This window comes from Mus musculus, chromosome 2 (assembly GCF_000001635.26).
Source record: "Mus musculus strain C57BL/6J chromosome 2, GRCm38.p6 C57BL/6J".
Classification (NCBI taxonomy): Eukaryota; Metazoa; Chordata; class Mammalia; order Rodentia; family Muridae; genus Mus; species Mus musculus.
The window spans coordinates 69421471-69449381 of record NC_000068.7 but is presented as its reverse complement, the minus strand read 5'-3'; the positions used below and the strand labels follow the sequence as shown (position 1 = coordinate 69449381).

The 27911-nt window shown below is 43.0% G+C and overlaps 1 protein-coding gene across 1 annotated transcript in view; it reads left to right on the top strand.

Annotated features, from left to right (window-relative positions):
- The window catches only part of Lrp2 (low density lipoprotein receptor-related protein 2), a 161695-nt gene extending 136648 nt beyond the window's left edge, over positions 1 to 25047 (top strand). Inside the window, exons 63-79 of the mRNA NM_001081088.2 lie at positions 1139 to 1267; positions 5571 to 5702; positions 6505 to 6636; positions 7953 to 8096; positions 9445 to 9610; positions 10912 to 11040; positions 11739 to 11959; positions 12638 to 12814; positions 14260 to 14379; positions 16290 to 16380; positions 17132 to 17199; positions 17348 to 17465; positions 18178 to 18307; positions 19018 to 19119; positions 20661 to 20789; positions 23340 to 23411; positions 23579 to 25047. Coding sequence (NP_001074557.1) covers positions 1139 to 1267; positions 5571 to 5702; positions 6505 to 6636; positions 7953 to 8096; positions 9445 to 9610; positions 10912 to 11040; positions 11739 to 11959; positions 12638 to 12814; positions 14260 to 14379; positions 16290 to 16380; positions 17132 to 17199; positions 17348 to 17465; positions 18178 to 18307; positions 19018 to 19119; positions 20661 to 20789; positions 23340 to 23411; positions 23579 to 23737 — 2219 coding nt within the window. The 3' untranslated portion in view covers positions 23738 to 25047. The remainder of the gene's footprint in view (positions 1 to 1138; positions 1268 to 5570; positions 5703 to 6504; positions 6637 to 7952; positions 8097 to 9444; positions 9611 to 10911; positions 11041 to 11738; positions 11960 to 12637; positions 12815 to 14259; positions 14380 to 16289; positions 16381 to 17131; positions 17200 to 17347; positions 17466 to 18177; positions 18308 to 19017; positions 19120 to 20660; positions 20790 to 23339; positions 23412 to 23578) is intronic.
- Positions 25048 to 27911: the final 2864 nt, after the last annotated feature.

Sequence of the window (27911 nt, the reverse complement as noted above, 5' to 3'; positions counted from 1 at the left end):
TGAGCCATCTCTCTAGACCCTATCTATTAGATGGCATTGTTCTGGACCTATTCTTCTCACTGTCAAAATATCACACCTAGAAAAGCATGTACAGGCTATAATTTTCCTGAATCATATTTTAATTCACACTTAAATTTCATGATGAAACAAAGAGTTATGGCCTTGGCATTTTCAGCCACGCACTGCTCTCAGGAACGTAGAAGGAATTTGAACTGCTTTCCTCTATTCAGTTCTACAGTAGACAACCTCACTGAGTGATGCTCCTCCGAGAAAGCTCTTTTACCTGTCTCCTTTCCTGTTTTCTCATACACCTTTGTAGCAGTTCACAGCCATTTTTCCACCATTAGGGGAAAAAAAGGACATTTTGTCAAACCTTGGTGTCATTTGGCCTGTGTATCCTAGATAGAGCCTTTTAACCCACAAATTCTCCCTACTTGGGGCTCCCATGTGGTCAGCTTGTCCCATACTGCAAAGGGTTTTGCCCTTATTTTCTTGCATTCCTGTTGTTAATATAACAACCAGTCCTCCACTGACCTTCCCTCTTAAGCACCTTTGCTGAGTAAGGACGGGCTGGGCACTCTAACACACTCTTTTCTAACCTCTTTGCCTAGAATACCAAGTGCCGTATCACGTGATCTGCCTTCCCTCCTCACCACTGCTTTGCCATAGCATATGAATAACCTTGATCTCCTGACTGCTAAGCTGATGCCAAGTATTTTCAGCTTTTGATTTGGAAAGATCCTACTTCTCTCATCATTCCATATTACTCAGAGTAATTAATTTTGCAGCCACCAACGAGTCTCCGAGTCTTAACACAACAAAGAGTTCTTTCTCGTGTGTATAAAGGGCCGTGCGGCTGGCTCAGCGTCCATCATGGTACTAGCCACCGGACACACCTGACTGCCAAGGTTATAACCCCAGCGTAGGAGACAGTGTGAAGGCACATGGGCTTTGGATTGCTTTAGTCCAAGGGTGACATATGTCACTTCCAATACACAGCCCAATGACTAGAACTAGTCACTAGCTGCAAGGGAGCCAGGGAAAAGTGGGGAAACGTGTATTTATCTGTGAGTGGACAAGTGAAGCATTCTGCTTTGATGAGGAAGAGTTTTGACTTTACCTCGTTCTTAAATTGCAGGTAGAAAACCAACACACAAACCTTGCACAGACACCGAATACAAGTGCAGCAATGGGAACTGCGTCTCGCAGCACTATGTGTGTGATAATGTGGACGACTGTGGAGACCTTTCTGATGAAACTGGTTGCAGTAAGTGAACAGTTCCTTTTATATTTCACTATGACAAAATAACCAGACTCTCAAATGACCCAGATGGGCCTCAAACACTGTGTCGTCAAGGATCACCTACAAGTTCTAATTCTCCTGCCTCCACCCCCAAGTGCTAGGATTAGAGGTGTGTACCATCATGTGTGGCTCTTTCTTTTCCTCTAAGTAGGAGGAAGACTTTGGGTTGGAAGAGATTAACATAACCAAGGGATGGATTTGGTTCATTTGGAATGGTTGAGGCTATATTAGTAGCTCATACCTTTGGTATCCCTTCCTAGCTCGTATGCACACTATCTAATTGTTACTGCCCCAATGGGTGGCTGGGATTGTCTACCTCCATACCGATGCTCTCGAAGTTTAAGTCACTCGCTGAGGAGCAAAGAGAGTAACAGAAGCAGAAATTAAGTATCTATGGAACTCCAGGCAAGGAGAGTGGCCTCCGGTGCCCTCAGGCACCTGTTGTGCTATTTTTGACACAGTCTGACCTCTTTCAATCAGCCAACTAGCTACTGTGTGTATGTGTACCCAGGCATGCCATAGTCTATGTGCCTCTGTGTGTGTACAGCAGAGTACAATTGTATGGTATGGTTCTTTCCTTTCATCTTTCCATAGGCTCTAGACATGGAACTCAGGTCGTCCCAGTGGCCTCTGAGGGAGCTCTTTAAACACTGAGAGCGTGTAACTGGTTATGTGTTTTCAACTCCTTGGGTATTACATGACTGCCGCCTGCATTGCCCCCACCATACATACCCCAGGCATCCAGAAGACTTTTTGATAGTTACTAACTGATCACACTGACTTGGCTTGCCACTAATCTCACCCTTTCAGAGGGACTTGGAGTGCTTGTCAAAATGAAGTGACTTTATTAAGCTTTGGATACAATTTGGTAAGCCAGGTGGCAGATCTCTACACAGAGACTGGTATGTAAACAGCTTTAGGAGGCTCAAGATTTTCCAAGTTTGACTTGGGCTAACTGAGGCTTTCTCTTGTTGCCTGTGCCTGTATTTAGAGCAATACTTTCTATTCAAGTGGACTTTCACTGAAAGATGGTTTAGTTAAAGGAAATAAGCAGTGTAGCATTAACTTCTTTTTAGATGTGATACGGAATTCAGATATGGGCTTGTCATTCGACAGAGGTGTAGAATTCTTTTTCTTTATCTTCCTCTTTATTTTATTTCAAAACAGGGTCTCACTATGTAGCCCTGGGTGTCCTGGAGTTCACTATGTAGACCATAGTGTCTTTGAACTCACAGAGGTCCACCTGCCTCTCCTTCCCACGCACTGGGATTAAAGGCATGCTCAACTAGGTGTAAAATTATTTATAATGCCACTGCTGGGGTCCCCAGGCCCATCACCTTCTTTCATCTTGGTCCCTCACTACCTCCCCATCTCTTCCTTCCTTTACATTCCATATCATTGAATACAATGAGACAGATAGGGCTTCTAAAAAAATTAAGATGCGCATCATGACCCTTTGGAATACAGACTGAAATCATTGCTTATGCATCACGTGTATGTGACACACGCATCCCTCGAATGTGAGTGTGCTCAGAGCACCCAAACCCAGTTCAGTCATGGGATGACATGTAAATTTTCCTAGCACCATTCAATCATAAAGGAAATTATAAAGCTGAAGTCAGGCTACAGATAACATTTCTGTAATTGTAAAGGTAGAGTAACTTGCTATTTCTGTGATATTTCTATTCCTTTTTTTCTTCTTCTTTTTTTTTTTACATATATATAAGCTGGAAGCTAGAGAGACTGTCTTATAAACAGAGAGCCATATGCTTATGTTTGTAGAAGCTGGTTGCTAGGCAACTGCTCTGACACTAAGCTGCATGCCTAGCCTTAATGTCACTGTTCCGTGGATTAAGGTGATGGCTAGATGTTCCTGGTCTTCAAATGAAAGAAGTTGTATGGAAATTTTCCATTCTAAATGTTATCATAGATCTGCTCCTGTTAAGGTCTCTTACTTTGGAAGATTAATGATTCACTCAAGGGAGATCTTTCTGCATTCCGGACCTCTTAATCACAAAGTCCAGTGGTAGAGTTAAGAGAATAGTTCACTGTAGAGATACTATGGCATTGGAAAGAGGATCACAACAAGCTTGCCAATATATGAAAAAATTCCTAGAGACACTGAAACCTTCTCGAGAAGAATTAGAAAACTTGGGGAGGTTTATTTATTTTTAAATAGATCGATATTGGCAGCTCAGACTTCTAAGTTTTCATGACTGTAATTTTCAGGCAGTGGTAAACTGAGTGGCATTCTCCTACTCTTGAAACTCAATGTTCTTAGTCTATCCTAAATATATAGATGAATAGCTTTATTATGCCATAAGAAATAGAAGTTTCCTTTAGCTAAAATAATAACAAGCCTGTGACTGAAACACGTTTCATCTGAAAGGTAGACGAGGCTTAACTCCTGAGGCAAAAGCTGCTCACCACTTCCTTATCTAGCCCCAGCTTCTTCAGCTTCTCCGAACGACCTGAGTTTGGGAGTAGATGACAGAGGATGAAAGAAAGCTGGCAATGACAGGAATTGGTGACTTGTAGAGATTGCCAGGGACAAGATCATCAGGCAAGAAAGAGAAAAGTAGAATTTGGACAGACTCCAAACTGTGAGGAATCTATCCTGGATAATCTAGACCCAGAAAATTAGGGATAAGAATAGCTATTTAGCAGGCTCCAACACAAACAAACTATTGATCATCTTTTGCTTTATTATAAAGGCAATAAAGTCTAGAGATGTTAATAAGTAGAGGCTGGGTGTAGCTCAATATCCATGTTGTAGAGTTACACGCATGTTTAGCATGTGCAAAAGCCCAAGGTTGAAGGCTCAAGGTTCAATCCCCAGCACCAGAAGAAATGAATTTCTCTGAATCCGAAAACCAAGAAAGGTTTACTCTTTTTTGTACATTAATTTCTACATTTAATACACTATTTTAAGCAATGTAACAATCTTTTTTCCATTTGTTTTTAGATATTTCCCATAGCAAAGTATCATTTGAAGCCTTGGATCTTCATAACAACCCTTAATATAAATAATCAAAACTCCTCATTTCTGAGATATATGCTTTCTTTTATATTTTAACATGTCTCAAAATGAAGTACATCTTACAAATTATAACGTGTCATAATACAACTTATCATTTTCTGTATCACTAATGGTGTATCAGTGGTAACTTAGAGATTTAAGATAGTACAGTATTTCTTCTTCCTTAATGTTGAAAATATAATTACACTTAAAAAAAAACTATCAGTGCTATAATCCTTAATCACAAATCTTAGTGCATAATTTTATCCCTTCCTAGGGGAAACTCATTAATAAAGTAACAGTAAAAAAGATGTGAATGTTATTTGTATTGATTATTTTCTGTGTTGCTGGTGATGGAGCTCAGGGCCTTCTGAATGCTGGGTAAATTCCTTACCACTAAATGACAATGGCGGTCAAACAGGAGTATTGTTAAAGTAGTTTAAGATATATACATATTCTAAGATTTCTGTTATATATATTAATTTAAGGCTTTATATATGAACTAGACAAATTCCTTGACAGACACAAAGAGTAAACTGTATCGAAAAATATAAAAGGAAACCTGAACTTATATAAGAATGTGTAGTTGTTGAGAATTCAGAGTCAGTCTTTGTTATAAGCATTTTGTGTATGTAAAGAGCATAATATGACTGCATATTACTACACCTTGATAGCTACCCTTTCAATTAATTAGTTAATACTTGGCAAAATTATAACTGTAATTTTGTTCTAACCTACCTGTCTGTCTGTCTGTCTGTCTGTCTGTCTGCCTCTCTCTCACACACACACACAGAGTTTGTCTGTCTGTCTGTCTGTCTGCCTGTCTGTCTGTCTCACACACAGAGTTTGTCTGTCTGTCTGTCTGTCTCTCTCACACACACACACAGAGTTTGTGTGTGTATAAAATATACATAACTATCTATCTACCTAATTGCATTAGATGATTGAGCAAGAACATGCAATGTTAGCTGTGGAATCTCTGGTTTCATAATTTCTGACTCTGGTTTTGGACACTGTGTCTGAGGTTGAGCCTGGTAGTGCTGTATATGGTGGGAAATGGCCTCAAGGACCATTGCACATTTGTGTAGAGAACATCCAGGCCTTTTACAGACAGAACAAAGGTCCCCTCTCATTTCAAGCTTCTGGAAAAGGATCGCCTGAAGGTGCCGCATAGTTGGTGAGGTATCTGTGTGCTTGTGGCTGACCTGTTTTACCCTTCACTTATGACGTTGAGATTTTGTTTTCCAGATCTAGGAGAAAATAGAACATGTGCTGAAAAAATATGTGAACAGAACTGCACCCAGTTAAGCAATGGAGGATTTATCTGCTCCTGTCGACCTGGGTTCAAACCTAGTACTTTGGACAAAAATTCATGTCAAGGTAGAACATTTTTCCTTCCATTGTTATTTAGAGAACTTTGCTTTTTTTGTTGTTTGTTTTAGGTTTTCCACCTATTGCCTTTTAGCTAAGCCACTTAATGGGTTAACCTCCTGGTGTTGTCATTTTGGTACACAGTGTCAATAATGGAGGTTTTGGTGGTAATGACTGCTTAAAACCACCAGAAGTCAAAAAGCTCAATGTCTTTGTCAAAACCCATGTGTTTATTACCTACCCACTTAGGCAAGGCACAAAATAAGTTCTGTGGCATGGGCTCAGAAGGTAGCTCATCAAGACGAGAAATGACTGCGATTTTAGGTATCTTTTATCATGTATATTACTGTGTCTAATTCATATGTCGTTCTGTAATAAGTTCTTGGCAATACTAGGGACTGAACCTAGCAATCTACCATAAAGTTATTTTTCCAACCCATCAGAGACGATTTAAAGAATTCTTATGGTTAGTTAAGCAGATCAGTTGTTACACCAAATCGGTGACTCTTCTTGAAGCTGTTTAGTTATCAGAAGGGAAGCAATGCCAAATATCGACCATGCAGATGTTTTTTAGCAAGGAAACATTTGCGTGAAGTCATGCAGCTTTAGTTAAAATAGCCCTCTGACCACTACTGACCAGCTTGGGGGCTTTAGGCTCAGTAGCTGTCCATTGAAGTTTTCTTTTTATTGTGGAAAGACTTCAACATATTTTGGTCTCATGTACACTCTTCTTGGTTCTCATTGCTTGGGAAGTCTAATTCTGAATGAGACAGAATATGTGTTGCATTCTTGGTCTTTATTTTGCCTGCAGACATCAATGAATGTGAGGAGTTTGGCATTTGCCCCCAAAGCTGCCGAAACAGCAAAGGAAGTTATGAATGTTTCTGTGTCGATGGCTTCAAGTCTATGAGTACCCACTATGGAGAACGGTGTGCAGCTGATGGTACGATGGGTTCATGTTTGGAACAAGTCACCTCTGGGGGACATCAGTACTGGCATACCAGAAAATTAATTTCCACATTTCATAGTCTCTGCTACTTCTTCCTTCCTTCCTTCCTTCCTTCCTTCCTTCCTTCCTTCCTTCCTTCCTTCCTTCCTTCCTTCCTTCCCTTCCCTCCTTCCTCCTCCTCTTCCTCCTCTCCTTCCTCCTCTTCCTCCTCTCCTTCTTCCTCTCCTTCCTCCTTTTCCTCCTCTCCTTCCTCCTCCTCTTTCTTTTTTTTATCTTTATCTGGAGACAGGGTTTCCCTGTGTAGCCCTGGCTGTCCTGAAACTCACTCTGTAGACCAGGCTGGCCTCGAACTCAGAAATCCGCCTGCCTCTGCCTCCCGAGTGCTGGGATTAAAGGCGTTTGCCACCATGCCCAGCTTGGTTCTAGACTTTAAGAAATGTATCGAGAACATGTGTTCAGAAGGTCTACCCTACACATAGCATACGCTGGGTGTTTAAGGTGCATGTTTGTCAAGCATTTGAGAGTGAACAGAAACGAGAGTGAGGTCATTTGAACAGCTGGTCCTGCAATTAAGCAGCAAATTAAAAAATAAAGTTTAAATCTTTTAACTAAGGGAATAGCTGAAATAAATTAGAATATTCATCTAAAGCATAATGTCAAGTCTGAGGAAATATATGCAATGAACTTTTAAAAGTCACTTAAATTACATTTGATTGACATTTTGCAAGTAAATTAAAATTTAAAAATTTTAGAGAAGTATTTTGGGATGAGTCACCGTTGAAAGAGTTTAAAAAACAAAACAAAACCTAAAAATCCAAGAACAAGCAGGCTTGCCTCTCATTAGCTAGCAGTTAAATTGGGCTGTGGAGGTGATTATCTGTTAAGACAATCACAAAACCTGTCATTCAAGAGCCAGTGCAGATAGCTCCCTGGGATGCTTTCAGCAGGACTTTGAAAACTGTACTTCTTCGTGAGTCTCCATGTCTATCTAGTTCTTATCAGTAGGTGGAGGAAACACTTGTGGTAAAAATGGGCTTTTTTTTTTAGGTGGTCTTGTCTAAACTGCCGTTGGGGACAAGTAAATAAACAAATATATAAATTAATTTTAAAACATAAAACTGATGCTTACATCTGGATTTTGAGTTCAAAGGTAGCCAGCTGTGAGGGTCAGATTCCTCTAAAAGTATCTCATCCTCTCCCTCCTCCTCATCCCTGCCCACAAGGGAAACACCTATAGTGCATTTAATGCCTACTTCTTAAACATCTTAGTGGCATTCAGAGAGACAAAGCAGCCCTTTGTTTGTTTACAGGAAGCCCTCCTCTCTTGCTCCTGCCTGAGAACGTCCGCATCCGGAAGTACAATATCTCCTCTGAGAAGTTCTCAGAGTATCTGGAAGAAGAGGAACATATCCAAGCCATTGACTACGACTGGGACCCCGAGGGCATAGGCCTCAGTGAGTATGAGACTCACAACCATTGGTCATTGCATTGGTTTTCTTGATTCTTGGATGGTGACTTTGTGGGGATTGCCATTTCATATCGAGTGGAGTCTTGTTGCCTGATTGGAAGTGCAGGCTCCTGCCCAGCGTGCCCCTGGATTTTCACAGTGTACGTGGGCCCCCGTCAGGTTTTCTTGATTTCCCACTGAAGCTTCTCCCCACCTCTCCTTGTATTTTAAACCCCCCTGTCTGCACACACTGCTGCCCTTCCTTTCTACCATGGCATCGGGGCAGATTTCTGAGCACCGACGTCACTGCTGTGACATTCTGCCAGAGTCCCACAAAAGCCCACCATGAGGCAATAGCATTTTATACGCGCTTCTAGACACATGCTACATGCCTTTTGCCGCTAGTTGTTCGAATGACTCGTCTAATTGTGTGCCCTTTGGAGACTGAACCTAACTCATCTCTACATACGCAGCTCCTGACCTGGTATATCCTGTAGACAATATATGCGGTGGGCACTAAAAGATCTTGGAGAAATGAAAAGTGAACAGTGCTTGTCACTGGGCATGATCTTCTGCCCTTCTGTCCTGTTTTCTGGAGTTATGACATCAAGCAATCGTTACAATTCTTTAGATCTTAATTTTTTTAGGCAGTAAAGTGTTAATAATGGTCTCATTCTTATCTACCTGAGAGGTTTTTTTTTGGGGGGGGGGTAAATATGACAACACATGAAATGTTTATGATCTACTAATGATGATGCCAATGTGAAACTTATTATGGTATTTTCACATTTATTTATGCAATGCAATATTTTTCTTTTCAACTCTAAGTTTATTTCAAGAATGATACCTGTTTAGGAAAGAAGTGTTTGCCCAATGCACTCTGAATTTCAGTCTTAGTCTTTGTGTGCTCAGATTAACCTCAGTGTTTGGTGGGTAGGGGGAAGGAGAATTAGAAGTTAAAAGTTTCCTGAACTACTAGGCCCCTGTCTTGGGCGGGTGGCACAATCTTTGTATGTATGTATGTATGTATGTATGTATGTATGTATGTATGTATACATGCATGTTTGTTTGTTTATTTTATTAGATATTTTCTTTATTTTTGTATGTTTATTTATATATTATATATTTATAATAACTTTCCAGCCTTTTGGTTACGGTCAAGTATAAAATACCCCTTGTATCTTGTTGTAGCAGAGGAAGTTATACATTGAATCTTTCTAGTTCAAGTATGGTGTGTATTGAGGTTTGATATAAGGGAGTTAATTGCATTATGAAAGTGAGGAGGTAGAGAGATCACTCACTGCATGACTCTATTAGACCCAATAGACCCACTCTTACTGTGCACTCCTCCCTAGGTGTTGTATACTACACTGTGCTGTCACAGGGCTCTCAATTCGGTGCAATCAAACGTGCCTACCTTCCCGACTTTGAATCTGGTAGCAACAATCCCGTCCGTGAAGTTGACCTGGGCCTGAAATATTTAATGCAGCCAGATGGATTAGCCGTGGACTGGGTTGGAAGGTAAGTCTGTCACTCATCTCTCTTGCCCATTTCATTGTCATGAAAAAGTGCTGCTTCCCCATGGTGCATGTGTTATAATGGTGAGCTCAGCAGCTAGACCAGATCAGCCCTGCATGGGCCTGCTCTGACCACAGCCATCACCCCTGCTTGCCTCTGTAGGCAATACAAACACTGTCCTTTTCTATATTCAGTGCATACCACAAGATTCTATGTTAGATGTGAGAGCTCTGTGTTCCAAGACTAACTTTGAGTATGGCCGTGTTCTTCTTCAAGTGTATTACTTTGGGATTAAAACATCGCATCTGGTAATTATTTGAGAAAAAGAACAAGCCACAGTTTTTAGTATCCAAGCTAGCTGATACCGGCTGGAAAGTTAATAGAGCCTTTACTCTTGTTCTGCTCTGTTGGAGCGTCTAGTTGGCTCATAGTTTGGATGACCCCTTGCTTAGAACCCTCCATAAAATCTTGCTCACACTGATGCCTGGTATGTAAGTGTTACCAACAACCCCTTTCCCGGAAAGAGTCCTATATGGGTCAGTCACTGGTGGGAGAGTGTCTTAGCCTTGAAAATGAAGCAAGACTGGGAAGCCTCAGTGCCTACCTGCCTGCCTAGATGGAGAATAGGGAGTCATTTGAAGTACAAATTCATTTTTCCCTTTAACCATCTTGTCCTGGGAGACTTGAGCTTCTCCAAAGAAGTTAATTGAGTCCCCAGCGTGCCTGGAGGCTAACAGAAGGCTCACCCTCAGCATGTTCTGCCAGGAAGCCAGGCCTTAGAGAACCATTACAGAACCCTCTATCTGTTAACTCACCTGCAAAGTAAAGGTAGCATCCCTCCTTCTCATCAGCAGATGTGGGAGCTGACACTGCAGAAGTTCATTTTGTTTGCCAGAGAATGAGCTTGCAGCCTTAGACATGGAAATAGGGCAAGGCTAGCCTTGCTGGAGTTTTTCTTTTGGAATGTTATTTCCACTCATCTTTGGGACTGATGCTCAATTCTTCTGATTACACTTGGGCTCATTGCCAAGGGGTGTGGGTGGGGGTGAGGGGGTGGGGGGGTGGGGAAGAGACCCATGGGCAGTAAGGATGAATGCCTTAATCTGCCTATGGAAGCATGTGACTCATAAAAATTGAGATGGGCGGTCAATCTACTTGCTGTATCCTCTGCAAGCACTGATAAAGCGTCTGAGTGTTTGTTGCCCTGGCTAGAACTCACAAATCAAATCTTCTTACATTCACATTTCTTTTTAAGTGATTGGTCCCAGCTTTTCTATTGTTTAACTCTGTCCCTCTACATTCAGGCATATTTACTGGTCAGATGCTAAGAGTCAACGGATTGAGGTAGCTACCCTTGACGGAAGGTACCGGAAGTGGCTGATCACCACCCAACTGGATCAACCAGCCGCCATTGCTGTGAATCCTAAGCTAGGGTAAGTATTTGAAGACATGCTCCCAGTCAATGTATAGTTTCTACTGGAGAAATTCCACTTTGGGATATACATGAAAATCCATCTGCTTACACGAATCCTTTTTCTGCACTTTCATTTAGATGCATTCAGAAGTATCTTGCTGATTGGAATTCAGCTGGCAATTTGGTTTAATTTACTGGCAATAAAATTTTATTTCCAAAGTATGAAACATATGCAAAAGGCATGTTCATACACATACATTACTTACTTATAGAAATGCTGCAATTGGTAGCTGAGAGAGAACTAGTTTGGTCTTTTCCTCTTGATTTTTGACATTTTCATGGATATTTAGCAAGTACTTTGCCTATTTGGACAGGACTAGTGTCCTGTATTTGTGTTTCAAACACTGAGTTATTATTACTTTGATTTTATTGTCTCCCCTATGTGAAATCACGGCCCTTGGGCACTCAGCAGTGATGCTTAAAAAGAACATCTAACCCTGAGAAGATCTAAGTCTTACCATGGACTTGACCATAGCATCAAACTATGCTTCTTGTGTATAACATATCTTGGAAATAAAGCGACATCTTTATAGAAACAGTGTTACTCACACTCAGGAAAGCAGTTGGTTGTGCCGTCAGATGCTAATGCTTCCGGTGCCACAAAGCGAGGAAGCTCCACCAGATAAGTTGCTTCAATTAGGACATTTTTCGTTACAGGCTCATGTTCTGGACTGACCAGGGAAAGCAGCCTAAAATTGAGTCTGCCTGGATGAATGGGGAGCACCGCAGTGTTCTGGCTTCTGCGAACCTTGGCTGGCCAAATGGTCTTTCCATAGATTACCTGAATGGTGATCGAATCTATTGGAGTGACTCCAAAGAAGATGTTATTGAAAGCATAAAATACGATGGGACTGACAGGAGACTCATCATAAACGATGGTTAGCAGTTAGCTAGGATTTGCATATCAGTAATGTTCTAATGTATTTCTGCAGTGTCTTAGGATAGGGGATAGGGTTTATGTAATCCCGCAGATTTGTTTCCATCAGCACCCAGCTGCTGTATTGAATCCAAACTAATTCACAACAATAATCCTTTTTATATTTTTACTGATCAAATCAAGAAAGAACTAAGGTTTCTGCTAGGCTCCTCTGAGATTGTGTTTTCCATATGTTAAGTCAGGTGTGTTCTTACTAATATGCATAAACTGCTTCTAGACTTATTCATTTTCCACGTGCTAGCCTGTTCTCACTTTCCATGTGCTTGCCTGTCCTTGTGCTCAACTAGAAACATGTAGAATGGAGTATTTTGTTACAGACATCTAATAATCGAGTACCTACCAGTACCTTTCTCCTAACTGGCCGGTATGCTCTTACATTCAAAGTGGGAGATGGGGAGGGGCTTTAGTTCATCACATGGTGATAAATCAGCAGCTTAAAGTCAGCCCATTTATACGGACTCAGTTTAATTTATCTTGAACTCTCGAGGTAACACCTCCAGAAAGTCTGCCCAAAATATGCTAGATAATTACTTGGAGCCAAATGCCAATGGGCACAGTTAGTAGTGCTGGGTATTGTGTCTCATTAGCTCTCTTTTGTCTCTCCACTATTGCTATGCAGCAATGAAGCCCTTCAGTCTGGACATCTTTGAAGACCAGCTCTACTGGGTAGCTAAGGAAAAGGGAGAAGTGTGGAGACAAAATAAATTTGGGAAAGGGAACAAAGAGAAATTGCTGGTGGTGAACCCCTGGCTCACTCAAGTCCGCATCTTCCATCAACTGAGATACAACCAGTCAGGTAAATACCAGCCTTGGGAAGAGATGGTCCTCGTGGACCAGACACCTTATTTAGGAATACACCGTCTATAGTGTTAGTGGATGATAAGGGTTATGATGGGGGGGTGGGTCTGGGTGGGTGCTTAAACATTTTGAATGTAGAAAGAGAACATTGTAGGATGAATGAAGTTATTATCTCAAACGTGCTAGATTGCCATTCACTCTGGACACTCCTTAAATTTTAGCATGGATCAGACTGGCAGACCCTGTTAAACATGGCTTGCTGTGCTCTCTACCTGTTGGGTGTTCAAAGTTCTCAGTCATCTTGTGCATTATGATGGTTCAGGGAAATGTGAAACCAGTTCCCTGGTCTTTTGCTACTCTGCAGCTTGAGCACAGGCATCATCAGGCGTAGATCAGTTACAATGCAGATGCTTAGACTTCACTTGAACTTCTAAAGCAGAATCTGAATTGATGCAGATGTCATATCACACTAAAATGTGAAGAACTCTACTCCAGAAAGCTGACAAAATAGTCAACTGGGGCAGATTTTAGATGTGGCTTTTGTAACGTGTCTTATTGTCTGATGTCTATGCCTCAACTAAGGTCATCTTTTGGATGGTGGTAAATAAAGAACACAGAATGTGAGCCTGAAGAAGGATCCGGAAAACATGAGTCTAATTTAGCCCTTGGATCCTTCACAATTTGTGTGGAAGTATATTTCAAGTGATTTTAAAACATGAAGAGTTTTAAAATGGTTGTAGTTGGGATCCATCCCAATGTAATGTTTTGAGTGGCTCCCACCTCATTCTGTCAAATCAGTTATAAGTACCCTTTTTATCTAGAAAGAAACTGAAGCCCACAGTAAAATTCTTTCCAGAAGGTTTTATAGAAAGCTCACCCAGGATAGGCACTGGGTAGACTTGATGCTATGACCCACCCAGATTTGGGCAGTGACGTCTTGTTATAAGACTTGGGATCCAGCCAGGCAGTGGTGGCGCACACCTTTAATCCCAGCACTTAGGAGGCAGAGGCAGGCAGATTTCTGAGTTCAAGGCCAGCCTGGTCTACAGAGTGAGTTTCAGGATAGCCAGGGATACACAGAGAAACACTGTTTTGAAACAAACAAACAAACAAAACAAACAAACAAAAAGACTTGGGATCCATTGATCTCTTGAGCCATTATTACTTATCACTAATAGATGTTAAGATTAGGCCTGCACCAAGCAGGTACTCACTCACTTTCCAACAGCAGAGATGAATAGCAACAGTGGAGACTGTGACTAGCACTTTGGTAGGGTGGCACAGATGGTAGCGTAGGTGAGTGTGGGTCTCCAGGTGGCCTAGAGGTCCTGGATGCTGCTTGGCTGTGCCAATGCCGGGCAGAGCCACATCAGTTAGTAGGCATACTTTGGCTGAGGTACCCAGTCTCCTGTCAGGACCTAACTGTTCTCATCTCTTTTCCAGTGTCCAACCCTTGCAAGCAGGTCTGTAGCCACCTCTGCCTGCTGAGACCAGGAGGCTACAGCTGTGCCTGTCCCCAAGGCTCCGACTTCGTAACTGGCAGCACCGTTGAGTGTGATGCAGGTGAGAATACTCACTGCCTGGGAAGCCTGGGGCCTCCAGGGGCTGGATGATGTGACCTTCGCAGATTCAACTTGGGGGTAGCTAGGAAAGGGGATGAGGGAACCACGAAGAGCTGTGTGAGGCTCTGGGTGCAGTCATGTTGCTATTTATGCTATAAAGACGTTTCAAAGAGACGGTTTTCTGTGAGGGTCTTCCTCCTTTTTTTCCTCCCAGTCACGGAGAATTTTCCTTTTCCCAGAATTCACGCAAGGTGCAGAACTATTTCCTGAGGTGGGAGGAGCTTGCATAGAGCAGGGAGGGGCTTGAGGACAGTCCTGCTTTTCTCTCATGCACATTTCAGAATTTTAAACTGTCAAAGGACTGTCTGTGTTTTGAAAGCTGGCTATGTGACTAAGAAATGAGGTCCGGAATAAGGGAGCAGTGGTTTGGTTCTCACACAATCCTCTGCATTAGCTCTTCTCGGCAAGACCCGCTTTTCAGTAGCCCTTCTAAACAGTTAATACGACAACGTGGGGATAACAACTGCCCCTAGCCAACATCCTCTGCTTAATGAGCAATCAGAAAGTCATCCTGCAGTTTACCCTGCTGCCCGTTTTATGGCTAACATTCTGGGGGAGGGGGTGGGGGTCTTCCTAAAGACTAAGCTGGTAGGGAAATGCAGAGGCAGGAATAGTTTCTATTACTGGGGGCACAAGCGTTTAAGCAAGGATTCATCCCATTGGAGAATGTGATCAGGGTGGAAATACTGCTTTTCTTATCTCTTCTCCTACTCCGTGTGTGCCTGGAGAACTGTTGACAAGATTTTGGTGTTTTTTTTTTTGGGGGGGGCTGGAGAGATGGCTTAGTGGTTAAGAGCACTAACTGCTTGTCTACTACACTTCCCCCAACCCCCACCCCGCCGTGATTCACAATCACCAGTCCAACTGGACAACTCCAGTCCAAGGGGGATCTCACAACTTCTGGCTTCTGAGGATGCTACACTCTGTAATAGGAGGATACCACACTTCTGTGGTGCACAGACACACATGCAGGCAAACACAAACACTTTATAAGATTTTCATTTGAAAGAACTTTATCCAAAGTAAGCTCACGAGTGGTAACAGTGGGGCCTTGATGTGGTCTATTGTTAATTAACTCATCAGTTAGTTTCAGTGCTATTTATTGAATGTCCACTCTGTACTAGGTATGAATGAAAGTACCAGAGATAATGGAAATGAGCAAGCAGACAGATCCCTTCTCTCATTGAGCTTACTAGCTAGTTGTACAATAAACCAAGAAACCTATGAATATGTAACAACACAGGTGGTTACATATGGTTTCCTTGGCTAGCCCCTCTGATAAAGGGAACATTGAGTAGAGACCTGTAGAGCCCAGAGAGTAGACAAACTCCTCAAATAGAATGCACATGCTCAACCAGGGAGAATGCTAGGGCCGAGCCAGGAGCAGGAATCCAGAGGAGGGTCCTCATCAAGTAAGGATATCTCTTGCTAGCTGTCCCTCGGGTGCTTGTGTGTCTGTCTGTGTCTGTGGGTCAACCTCTTGCCTTCTCCCATGCTGATGCTCCGGAGTCTTGGGTTGTAGTTTCAACCTGTGTTGCAATTAAACTCTTGGATCTAATGGTTCCCAGAAGAGAATCTGGAGACATAATGTATGTCCTGGCTTAAGCATCCCCTCATTGTTTAGAGGAGGAGAGTGCTATGAAGTTTCTCTCTGCAAGCATGTATAATTCCCCAAGATCTTATCACCGTTTAGGAAGTTCATTTGCCTTAGGGAGCAGGGGCTACCTTGGCAAGGTCAGCTGGCCTGACCCTCTGCATTCCCCATCTCAGTCCTGGGGGGGTTTTGCATGATGCAATGCTCTGCTGCGGTGTGTGGCTGACTAACCCATGCATGGCTTTTCCTTTCTGCAGCCAGTGAACTCCCCATCACCATGCCTTCCCCATGCAGGTGCATGCACGGAGGAAGTTGCTATTTTGATGAGAATGACCTCCCCAAATGCAAGTAAGTGTGACTCTCGGTCCCAGCTGTTGACCTTGATCTTTAAGGGAACCTGAGATCTCAGTATAGCTGGGAAAAACAAGTACTAGAGGCTCATCCAATTCCCCATTTCCCATCTAACCAGCTTCTCCTCCTTTGGGGGAATCTGCGGGAGGCGAGGCATCACTTCCCAAATCATAACTGGCATAACCCTCACCTGAAGATCTGGCTCAAATGCCTATGTGCATTCTCAGGGGTACTGCATTTCTAACAACTCTTGGGAATGCTGTGGTCATGTTGAAGAGTGAGGAGTTAGAGAGAGGACAGCAGTATGTCTCCACATGCCACCACCCACCTCGCCTGGGAGGATGGCTTAGGATATGAGAGAGCAACTGACAGGAGAGATGCTTTAATACAAAGATCATGACTAGTCTGGGGTGAAGAAGCCTGAGGGAAACCATCATTGCAGAGCAAGATGAATTGTCTCTTCCTCCTTGAAAGTGGTTGGAGGATGGCACACTGCCACCGTGTCTGCACTCCCTTTCTAAGGAAGAAATGCATGGAGCAGAGGAGCCAGTAGGCTTATGCCATGAGACTGACCTAAGTACTACACCACTGCTAGTGGCTTTCTAGAATGAGTGCAGAATAAGCAGATGTGGAGCAGTCTGCACTGCCTGCTCCTCATGCATCAGGGCTGCATTGCCTGCTCCTTATGCAGCACTGGATCAGGGCTCTCTCTGCCTCCAAAGATAACCACGTCTCCTTCTGATTCCAGGTGTTCTAGCGGCTACAGTGGAGAGTACTGTGAGATTGGGCTCTCGAGAGGCATCCCTCCAGGGACGAGTAAGTGTCAGAAATATGGTGACCTGCACCAGTCGCAGCCCCCCATCTTCCTTTTCACCCCATCTTTGAAGGGCCACTGGTGAGCCCCTCTAGCGCTTCCTTGTTTGTCAAGGTGCTGATGCTGGCTTTCCGCTTCTTCCCTCTGCAGCAATGGCTCTTCTGTTGACATTCGCGATGGTCATCATTGTTGGGGCTCTGGTACTCGTTGGATTCTTTCACTACAGGAAAACTGGCTCCCTTTTACCCTCTCTGCCCAAGCTGCCAAGGTCAGTTTCATTAGAAGGCATGTAATAAGCCTGTGTACGATGAATTTTTTTAGAAGATTGATAGCTCACCTGTTCTCATGATCTCAGGGTAGTCTTCATTTCTTTGCTCATTTTCTTTCTTTATTTTATATATGTGATGAGTACACTGTAGCTGTCTTCAGACACACCAGAAGAGGGCATCAGATCCCATTACAGGTGGTTGTGAGCAGTTGCCATGCAGTTGCTGGGAATTGAACTCAAGACCTCTGGAAGAGCAGTCAGTGCTTTTAACTGCTGAGCCATCTCTACAGCCCCTTTTTGCTTACTTTTATGAGGCAAGATTTATTTTTCATGTGTCCTCCACCTTGCTCTGGGACCACACGTATGAGCCACCATGTCCCTCAGTTGTGAGAACTGAGAGCATTCACTGTCAATCACTTCTTCATGGAGTTTCCCCTGAAGCTTGTGCTGCAGACCGTATTTTATCACGTAGGGCAGGAGAGGGCAGAGCTAGCTGTGGGTTGCTTGGCTTTCTTCTAGTGACCCCTAGTTCTTGTTCCGATCTTGTTTGGGCATGTGCTTTCATGTGCACTTGGGGAGAGAATTGCACATAGAAGACTCAGTAATATGGAAGGAAAGTAATCACTACAAAAACAAAACAAAACAAAACAAAACAAAAAGAAACAAAAAAAACCGTAATAACAACACAACACATGGCTTTGTTTCATTTCAGCTTAAGCAGCCTTGCCAAACCCTCTGAAAATGGAAACGGGGTGACTTTCAGATCAGGGGCTGATGTGAACATGGACATCGGTGTGTCTCCTTTTGGCCCTGAGACAATTATTGACAGATCCATGGCAATGGTGAGCACAGCCTCCGTGGGATCAGTTGAAGGCTTTCACTTACGCTAATTGATGGAAGAAACTCTTCTTACAAGAAATAAAGCTGACCTTGGGGACACTAGCATGGATACAGTCTGTGCTCTGTAGGCCTTTGAAGGAAAATGGCTCTACCATGTAACAGTTATTCAAGGATAGGCAAGGAGCTGACTTTTTCTCGCTCCGTGTATAGAACAGGGACTTGTCTACCTCTTATGAGAGCCAGGTGGCACAGTCTGGGATGGGTCTAGGACAGCTTTGACCTCATGGGGGCTTTCTGTAATCTAGAAACCTATTTCCAGTGCTTTGTCTCCACCTCCAGTCACCTCTGCCTGGAAGAACAGTGTTCTCCATGCTGCCTTATTTCCCTGTATCTTCTTCCACTACCTCCCTCTTCTTCAGTATTCCAGCCCAAGTGCATTAAGTCCATTAAAGGGCCAGAGGGATTCAGCTATAGGAAGAGGATTTGTGCTTTCTGGAGCAGATGCCTTAGTTCATTTTTTACTAGAAGAAACAATAGTTTGTTACTTAGATGCCCCTGGGTCTCTGAGGCTACTTTCTCCCGCCTACCCTCTCTAAGACCTCATATTTTGGGTGGCTTTGTGAAGGTGTCTGGTGTACATCCAGGTATGAGGGAGATGCCTTTCTGTCTGAAGTAGATCAATGGGTATGACCTCTCTCTCTCCTCCCGCCAGAATGAACAATTCGTCATGGAGGTAGGCAAGCAGCCTGTGATATTTGAAAACCCAATGTATGCAGCCAAAGACAGTACTTCCAAAGTGGGCCTGGCAGTGCAGGTGAGATGTCTGTCCCACGATCTGTTTTTAGCCATCGTGGTTGCTGGGTCTTTCTGTGTTGCAGAATGCAGGCCTCTAACCTGCCCTCCTAATGGGAGGAAGCACAGTGGCCTGCATCTCAGCTTCACCATCCACAGTCACGAAGCTGCGCCCGGATACAGCCCTGGGAATAGTCAGAGCCCTGTGTCGTGGCAGAGATGTGAGGCTTAGCAGCCATGCTGGGGGGTGTTCACTGTTCTCAGTCATTCCTAGTCACCCGTGCCAGAGCAAGGGGTATGAGTCTATTAGAGATCCTGGAGACATAGGGCCCTATGACAGAAACAGGGAACTATGTCATAAATGAATGGCTGAGAGACGGTATTATGAGGCTGCTTATCTGAGAGGGCTAAAGTGAGAGGGACGGCCTGTTCTGAAGAGTATAGAGGTCTGAAGTTAAGATTTGCTCCGAAGGCTTATTACTCTGTACCTGTAAGAGAAGCTGGAAGGAGAGGCAGGTGCTTTCCATTAGCCTGGACTAATGGCTCAGCGCTGGTTCCCGATCCATCAGCTTTTGGCCTGTCCTTCCTTTGTCTATGCAGCTACAGGAAAGAGCTATCAGTGTTTGCTAGTGATTTCCGATTCAACATATAGTATATTTTAATATGAAGTGATAGAAATATTTTTCAAAATGAGCTCTTTCTTAAGAGCAAAAAGATTTGAATCTTGAAAGAGTCTCGTCTGCTCTTTGATAATGTATCGTGGGATAGAGATGACATCTTGTCTGGTATTTTTCACATGAAATAAAGTGAGGCCATGCATACAAACAAAATGGAGAATGTAAAATACAAGGAGTATACTGACTTCCTTGTAATATCTATTCAGGGTGATATGGGTTTAAAGAATAGCTGCGTAATTATGTGAATTTGACAAAAAATAGAAAAGTATTAAGGCTGTTTGCTTACTGTTTTTTAAAATTCATCCTCTTTTAGGTAGTCCTCAAATTTGCTCATTTTATTCCTTTTGCTATTTATTTATTTATTTATTTATCTTTGGAGACATAGTCTCACTGTGTACCCCAGGCTGGCCTCAAACTTACAGATATTTGTTTGCCTCTGCCACTGCTTGGATTAGTGTTGTAGCTACACACCTGACCACACTCATTTTTTTCCTTAATATTCAAAGAGGATTCTGTGCACTGCGTCTGTGTGGCTGTTACTTGGTGTTGTTACTTAGCTAGCACTTGGTTGCCAGTATGCAACTGGAACACCTGTTATTACAAATTATGGTCAAGGTGGGAATGAAGGGTGTAGACAATGTAGCAGGGGTTACATCAATGAGTGTGTGGCAATGAGGGGTGTCCTCGCCTACCACATTTGATATCTTAGGTGACTTAGTGGTTGTTGCACTTATTTGGGGAAGGTGGAAGTGGCATTTAGTTTACAGCTGCTAGTGTCACTTATCAGATTGAAAAGGTACGTGACTGTGTCTGTGGGGGATAAGGTGGCAAACAGAACCCAGATCTACTTATTCACATATTCATTTCTTCTTTCAAAACCGTGTAGGGACCGTCAGTAAGCTCACAGGTGACTGTACCAGAAAATGTGGAAAACCAGAACTATGGAAGGTCCATAGATCCTTCTGAGATAGTTCCAGAGCCAAAGCCAGCCTCCCCTGGAGCTGATGAAACTCAGGTAATGATAATTGACTCATGAAAAGAAATTTGCAAAGAACTTGGACATTTCTGAGTTGATGCTAATCCACGGAAGACTACGTACATACAAATGAAAACAAAATTGTAGATTTAGTATGTCTTCATGAAAAGGACATAGAATCTGGGACATTCACACAACATGCACAGTAATGTGCTGAGGATACATATAAAAGAGAATGCACCTTTCCAAGTTGCTCTTAGTGCCTTACTACCATTACCAATGCCGACCACCAGGTGGCACAATTTTATTACCTTGTCCTCTGTGTCCAGCTACACCTAATTGTCCATCCAACCATCCCACAAGCATTGCTGTATTACCGTGCCAAGGAAACTAGTCCAGGAGACAAAAGTCCTGCTTGATGAATCTTTCTTTATCATATATGCTATATCTTCACATATCCTAGAATATTTGGGATGCAGTTTAACAAGCACCTTTGAAATGAAATTGTATAAAATGGACAGTGTGCTGCTAGCTTTAAAGAACGTGCGTTTAGCTATCCCAGATCTACATGCTGGATTCTAGACACTCATTTTACCCCTGAGAACTGTAGTCCTTACCAGTTCCCTTCACAAGGGGATCCATGGGCAAATTGGAAATGATAGCACTTCCGGATAAAAAACACTGTGAGACATTTAAATGTTCCTGGTCCTTGTGCAGAGAAACTCAGTGGTGTGTTCTTTAATTCAGTGTGGCTGAGAGAAAAAAAAATCACCTCTTACATGTACACATGCATAGACATGCAAACACACACACACACACACACACACATACATACACAAACACACACACACACACACACACACATACACAAACACAAACACACACACATACACAAACACACACACACAAACACACACACCATAGAGAGGAAGATTTTGGTTCACTGTTTTTCTAGGGACTTTTTTTCTCCTTAAGCTACATTTAAAAGTGGACATTGAAGATTTGTTTTCCACAGCCACCAGAATACTTGAAATATCAAATGTTCAGTCCCTAGGTCTGGCTGTACTCCAAGGCAGTGTCTGGTTTACTTCTTTATTCTTAACATTTCTTTCCAGTCAATTCTCGATCTTAGGGACCTTTCTTAGAGGTAGCTTGGTCTGTAAGGAGAGGCAATGTGGCAAGAAGCTGTTCCCTCCCCCCACTCCAGGTCCCAGAAACAGAACGGGCATGGGGGTTTGTTGGGAATGCGAGTCAACCTTCGCCAATTGCAGCATAGCTCCATGCCTCCGTCTGTGCTGCCCACTGGTTCTTGCACTGATCCAGGCCGAGACCTTCCAAGTTCTGCTCCCCAGCGTCTGTCCAGAGATCCTGTATCTGTGACCCCCGGACACTAAATTGTCACTTGGCTCAGCAGAATCACTTGCTTAGGTCACCGAGGACACGAACTTCCAAAGGAGTCTCTCAAGCTTAGATTTCTTAGTAAATATACAGAGAATACTCAGAATTCAGACCCCGTCACTCAAACCTGTCATTTCCCACAAGTTGCATGGACACACATTGGATCTCCTTTAGAGACGAGGACGGCCATATTCCTCTTGTTAGCAATTACTTAGTTGCATGGAGCTATTGCAGACCAAGACAATGACTTAAGGTGTTGGCCTTCTCTACTTAACTTCACATTTCCAAACATATGGCTCTGACTTCCTTCTCCTTTTTCCTCTGTTTGGTGACACAGAGAGTGGATGTGTGGGTTGGGTGAGTGGTCTTGCCTTTCTTCCGTAGTCATGTGCTCCTGGTACCAAATTTCCCACCCATCCTGCAAAACACATGGGTTACTTGATCTTCCATAGGGGGAACTTGTTAACCAGGTGGCCAACACTACAACCACTCCATAAGGTGGGGCCAACTCACTGGTGTGTGAGTGACTGGGGTTTTCTCTTTGGGTTCTTCAGTACATAGGCCTCTCTGCTAGTCTACCACACTTTAGCTATTTGTCCTGCTGTGACTCAGTGTGTCATACAGGAGGAACAAAAAAAACCTGCATCAAAGGATTATTGAGATGAAAACAACCCCACAAACCTTAAAGCAATTCCCGATGCACAGCAAACACTCAGTAAATGTCAGTTGTTGCAGATGATGGTGATAGTGATGGTGATAGTGGTGGTGGTGGTGGTGATGATAGAGGATGTGTCGAAGTGAGAGGGATATTCTGGCCAAGACATAGTTTTGGAAATAAGAGACATAATTTGGGTTTTCCTTGAGCTTCTAGGCTGCTCTAGAAGTCTGCCTCTGTCTTAGTGTCTTGTATACTCTGTATCTGACTGGCTAGATGGCAGTCTTCTAGATGGCATGAGTCCAGATTCTCCATCTGCACATTTTACATTGAGGAAAGATTTTGAAGTTGTTACATAAAAACACCTGAGAGTCTTAGCTACTGTACAGGGACAGTTGAATAATATACTACTTAACCCACACCCTTAAGTTAATATGCTTTCAATAGAGTTTAAAAACCTAGGAAAAGACACCTATAAAGAAAACAAAATAGAAAACTCCATTACTGAAAACCGTCCATCTCCTCTTTCTGTTTAGGGCACAAAATGGAATATCTTCAAACGAAAACCCAAGCAGACAACGAACTTCGAAAATCCAATCTATGCAGAGGTAACTTTTAATCCCTGTTCTAAGTACAGACATTCATTGTTTGGCTAGGTTGGGCACACATTGAGGTTATTCTGGACAAACTGACCAAGGTTAGTCCTTATACAGAACTGTTTATGATCATGCCGGGAACATAAAGCCATGTCATCCATGTCTTGTTGTGGTTGCAGATGGACACTGAGCAAAAGGAAGCTGTGGCTGTGGCTCCCCCTCCATCTCCTTCTCTTCCTGCTAAAGCTTCAAAAAGAAGTTCGACTCCAGGCTACACTGCCACAGAAGACACCTTTAAAGACACCGCAAACCTTGTGAAGGAAGACTCTGATGTATAGCCTTGCCAACTCTCTAGGGAACATTTAGACACTCACTTTTGCACATATATTTTTTACAGACAAATGAAAAAGAAGTTAACATTCAATACTTTATAAAAAAATATATTTTTCTCTGTTTGCCTATAATTGAAGGTGTGTCGTGTGTCTTTTTTACTGATGCCATTTCCTATTTTTACAATTATCATGAGGTACTGTGTATATCTTGCACTGATGTTGTCAGGAGGTGATGCTGTGAATATATTGTACTTGTGTAAATTTCAGAAGGATTATAACATCTCTGCCTCTGCTAATGAGAGTGCCTGCTGAGTGGGGTCGCTGAGCTGAAGAATAAATGATCTGGTGAGGAAAGGAGTTGGCTTAGGGCTTTGGGTCTCTCTAGAGAAGAGATAGTACTCATGTTTCCTTTGAAACAATCTAGGAAGAAAGCCCTTTAAGCTTCATTTGTGGGTCCGTTTTTACATGTCAGCACTTAATCAATAATCAATATTCAACATTACGTGTCAACCTGATTAGTAAGTGTACCAATAGGGGCCAGTGTTGGCTTCATACACTGTAGACGCTTCTGACCACACAGAAGGTACACAAAGTGATTCAGTTGGACCCTTCCACGTGCCTCTGTCTTCTAACCCCAGCTGTGACCCTAATTGCCAAGTCAACATCTGTATCTGCCATGTCACGTCCCACACTGAGTTTCTGTTTCATTGAATGAGCTCTTGCTTGACAGACCTTAAATCAACCCTTGCCTGGCATCTCAGGTGTCACCTCCCTTAGTGACTGGAATTCTGGAGCTGACTGACTAAAACCAAACCTACTTCATAAAGTAGGGTGCCAAACAGATACCAGTTAATCGAAACCTCAGCTGGGTGTTTGGCTCTGGGTGCAAACTGTTATTGTATTGACTATTTATTTCCTCAGTTGACGACGAAAAGAAAGGGAAAACATTCTTACTGAGCCTTTTTCACGTCTTTGCCTAAAGCTGTACGTTTGTGTCAGGATGTACTGTATGTCCCGGCTCTTCTGAGCAGTTGCTGAATTCTCTATCACAGGAACCATGGCACGAGCGTACATTTTCTATAGCAAGTAGCATTCCCGGTTTCTCTGTGCTAATATTGCACGTGTGTTAACGAATGAATGGAAGGGTGGGAGAGTGGATGAATGAAATATACTACTGATTATTTTATTCTCAAGTCCTCGAAATATTTTGTTGCTCATATTTTGAGTACCGATTGTAATTACTTTGATTAGAAAAGAAAAAGCTACTGGAAATGATGCTGCTGGAAATTTCTAATAAATGTGTATTTTATCAGATGGCTTTTGGGTCTCTGACTCCTTCTTGAGCCTTGGTCACAAGTTGCTTGAAACGGTGCTTGGTTGGTGACTTAGTTAGGGTTTTACTGCTGTGAACAGACATCATGACCAAGGCAACTCTTATAAGAACAACATTTAATTGGGGCTGGCTTACAGGTTCAGAGGTTTAGTCCATTATCATCGAGGCAGGAGCATGGCAGCATCCAGGCAGGCATGGTGCAGGAGGAGCTGAGAGTTCTACATTTTCATCTGAAGGCTGCTATCAGAATACTGACTTCCAGGCAGCTAGGACTAGTGTATCAAAGCCCATGTCCACAGTGACACACCTATTCCAATAAGGCTATACCTCCTAATAGTGCCATTCCCTGGGCCAAACATATATAAACTACCACATTTGCTCTCTGTCAAACCAATTCTTCAGTGTGTGTTTGAATGGAGACTATTATGGAGACAATCCAGGCTTCAGATTTTAACCGGATCCTTGAAAGGATGCCCACGTCTCGTCTGAAGATGAGATGGAGATGAGAAAAGGGTGGTGTTTTATTGTCCTGGTGTCCTTTGCATTTGAAATGTCACCGAGTGGAGAATGGAACCACAGGTGAAATGTACATTTTCTGGATGCTTCTAAGAACATTCTTGTTTCAGAAAAAGGTGAAGAGCTCCTTTGCACAGTTCCCAGTGTCTAGCCCCAAAATGAAGTGGATGTATGAAGTTATTCTAGTTCCAGTTTCCAGACCCAGCTATACAAGACACTTAGTTTCAGACACTTAGTTTCTCTGGAGCCTATTACAAATATATAGTTTTTCTGGATGAACTTTAAAACAACAATGGGAAGCCCTGGTCACTCCCTGACAATGTGCAGAGTTTTACTACAAAGAAAACAAAAGTGTCCATCTCTAAGAGCATAACTGTGTATTTATTGCTTCTAATTTTTGATTGTTTCTTTGCCAATTTGTAAAAATTATACCGGGAGGGACACTTCAGTTGTGCAACTCCTTTTTGGCACAGGGGTTTTGCCAGTTTCCTCACACTTTAAAGGGCTCAAATTCAGTCCATGAAGAGCAATGGGACTTTATTTGTAACACACACACACACACACACACACACACACACACACACACACACACACTCACGCCTGCATGCACAGAGAGTTGCATAGATTATGGTGCTAGGCTTTGGACAGAGGAATCCATGACTCTGTCGTTGTTTAGTGTGGAGGCAGACTCCAGTCTTGGGTAAGCATTATTTATCCTATAGCCAGTGAACTTTGGCTGAGTGAGTATGCCCTGTATGTACCCTTGAACCCCCCAGACTGCTACCTAACTCCACCTTTTCTCTTACAAAGTTAGCCGCTTCCTTTATGAATCTGATTGGAAATATTTGTAAGTTCTGGGTACTATAAAGTGTCCTCTGATGAGATAAGGAGTCAGGGATGTCCTTGCACCCCCTGGGACTACCCCCGGACTTTAGAGCAATCTGTGACACAGAACACCGTAGAGAGATTCCATGGAAGAGAACTTTTTTCAAAATCCTAGGTGATAGGAAGGAACCATTTTAGTGCTAACTTAATCCCCTTCCTACTCAGTAATGTGTAAGGGGAGAAAAGACTGCTCATGGCCCAGTATGCAGGAAAGATGCTCAGATCTGTATTTTTACGATGGTAAATATTCTGGAGAGCCTCAGGAGTATTCCAGGAGAGGGCCCCAGTGCCAGAGTGTACTGGAGATAGGAATGTCCTGAGCTGTTTCAAACAGCAAAGCCTTTGGTTCTCCGGGTCAATCAGATATTGGCCAGTGATGATGCCCACAGGGTGGGGCAGCATCTTAACTGGGGCAAGCTCATTGAGAGGCTCTCCTCTGCAGCTGGGAGGGCACTTAGCATTGCAAAAGAATCCGGAGGGAAACTACCAAGTCTGAGTCTTTAACTTCCATCTAAGGATGCATGGCATCCTTTGTTTTCTGGACTGGACCACAACAGAACAATTGCCTAGTTAGGATTATATTGTGTTTAACAGCAGATTAATCTACTGTAAAGACCTGGCTTTACCTTTGTCAGATTGCTTGACCAAAGACTAACACCAGAGGAAGATTGCATCTCTTCTCTGGTACTCTCTCTTATTCTGTCTTCCGTGTTAGGTTGATTCCAGGGCTAAGTTGTTAAAGTCTGTCTTGAGGGTGGAAGGTTGGAATTTACTGCTTTGCTCTGGAGTAGGAGGCAGAGATGAGGAAGGATAGACTCTGACATTTGAGGAAAGGAGAGGGATGAAAAAGGGTCCCTTTTCTGGACTGGAGTGCTCTTGCTGACCAGGATTTACATATAGCTATGCTCTAAGTCGAGGAAGACGATGGTGAGCAGTCTTCTGGGAATGCAGACTTACCATGGATCGAGGTAGCATTAGAATTCCTCAGATGAACAGGACACTTACTTGGCACCAGGCAGTGGTAGAGGAAGCGTGTCTTGGGTCGGTTCTATCTGATTGCAGAACAGAGTTCTGGGAGAACAAAACTGACTCATGTTACAGAAAGGTCCTGCTGGCTTTGACTTACTGGGCTTGCTTTTCAGATCTTGTGGGCCAGTTGGCCCCTTTTGAAAGGGTATCGCTTGCTTCTGCAGCTCGTTGACCAGTGAGCATTGCCCTTTGTGGATGTAAAATAGGCCTGTTGTTTAGATTCCAATAAGAAATGTGTTGTTCTGAGTGTTTTATTTTACCATAAAGTTGTCCATATAGTGATCCCCTTCTTTGATAAGACTCTTATGAGTTAGCTATGGTTTTATTTCAGGGAACAGACATCATGACCAAGGCAACTCTTATAAGAACAACATTTAATTGGGGCTGGCTTACAGGTCCAGAGGTTCAATCCATTAT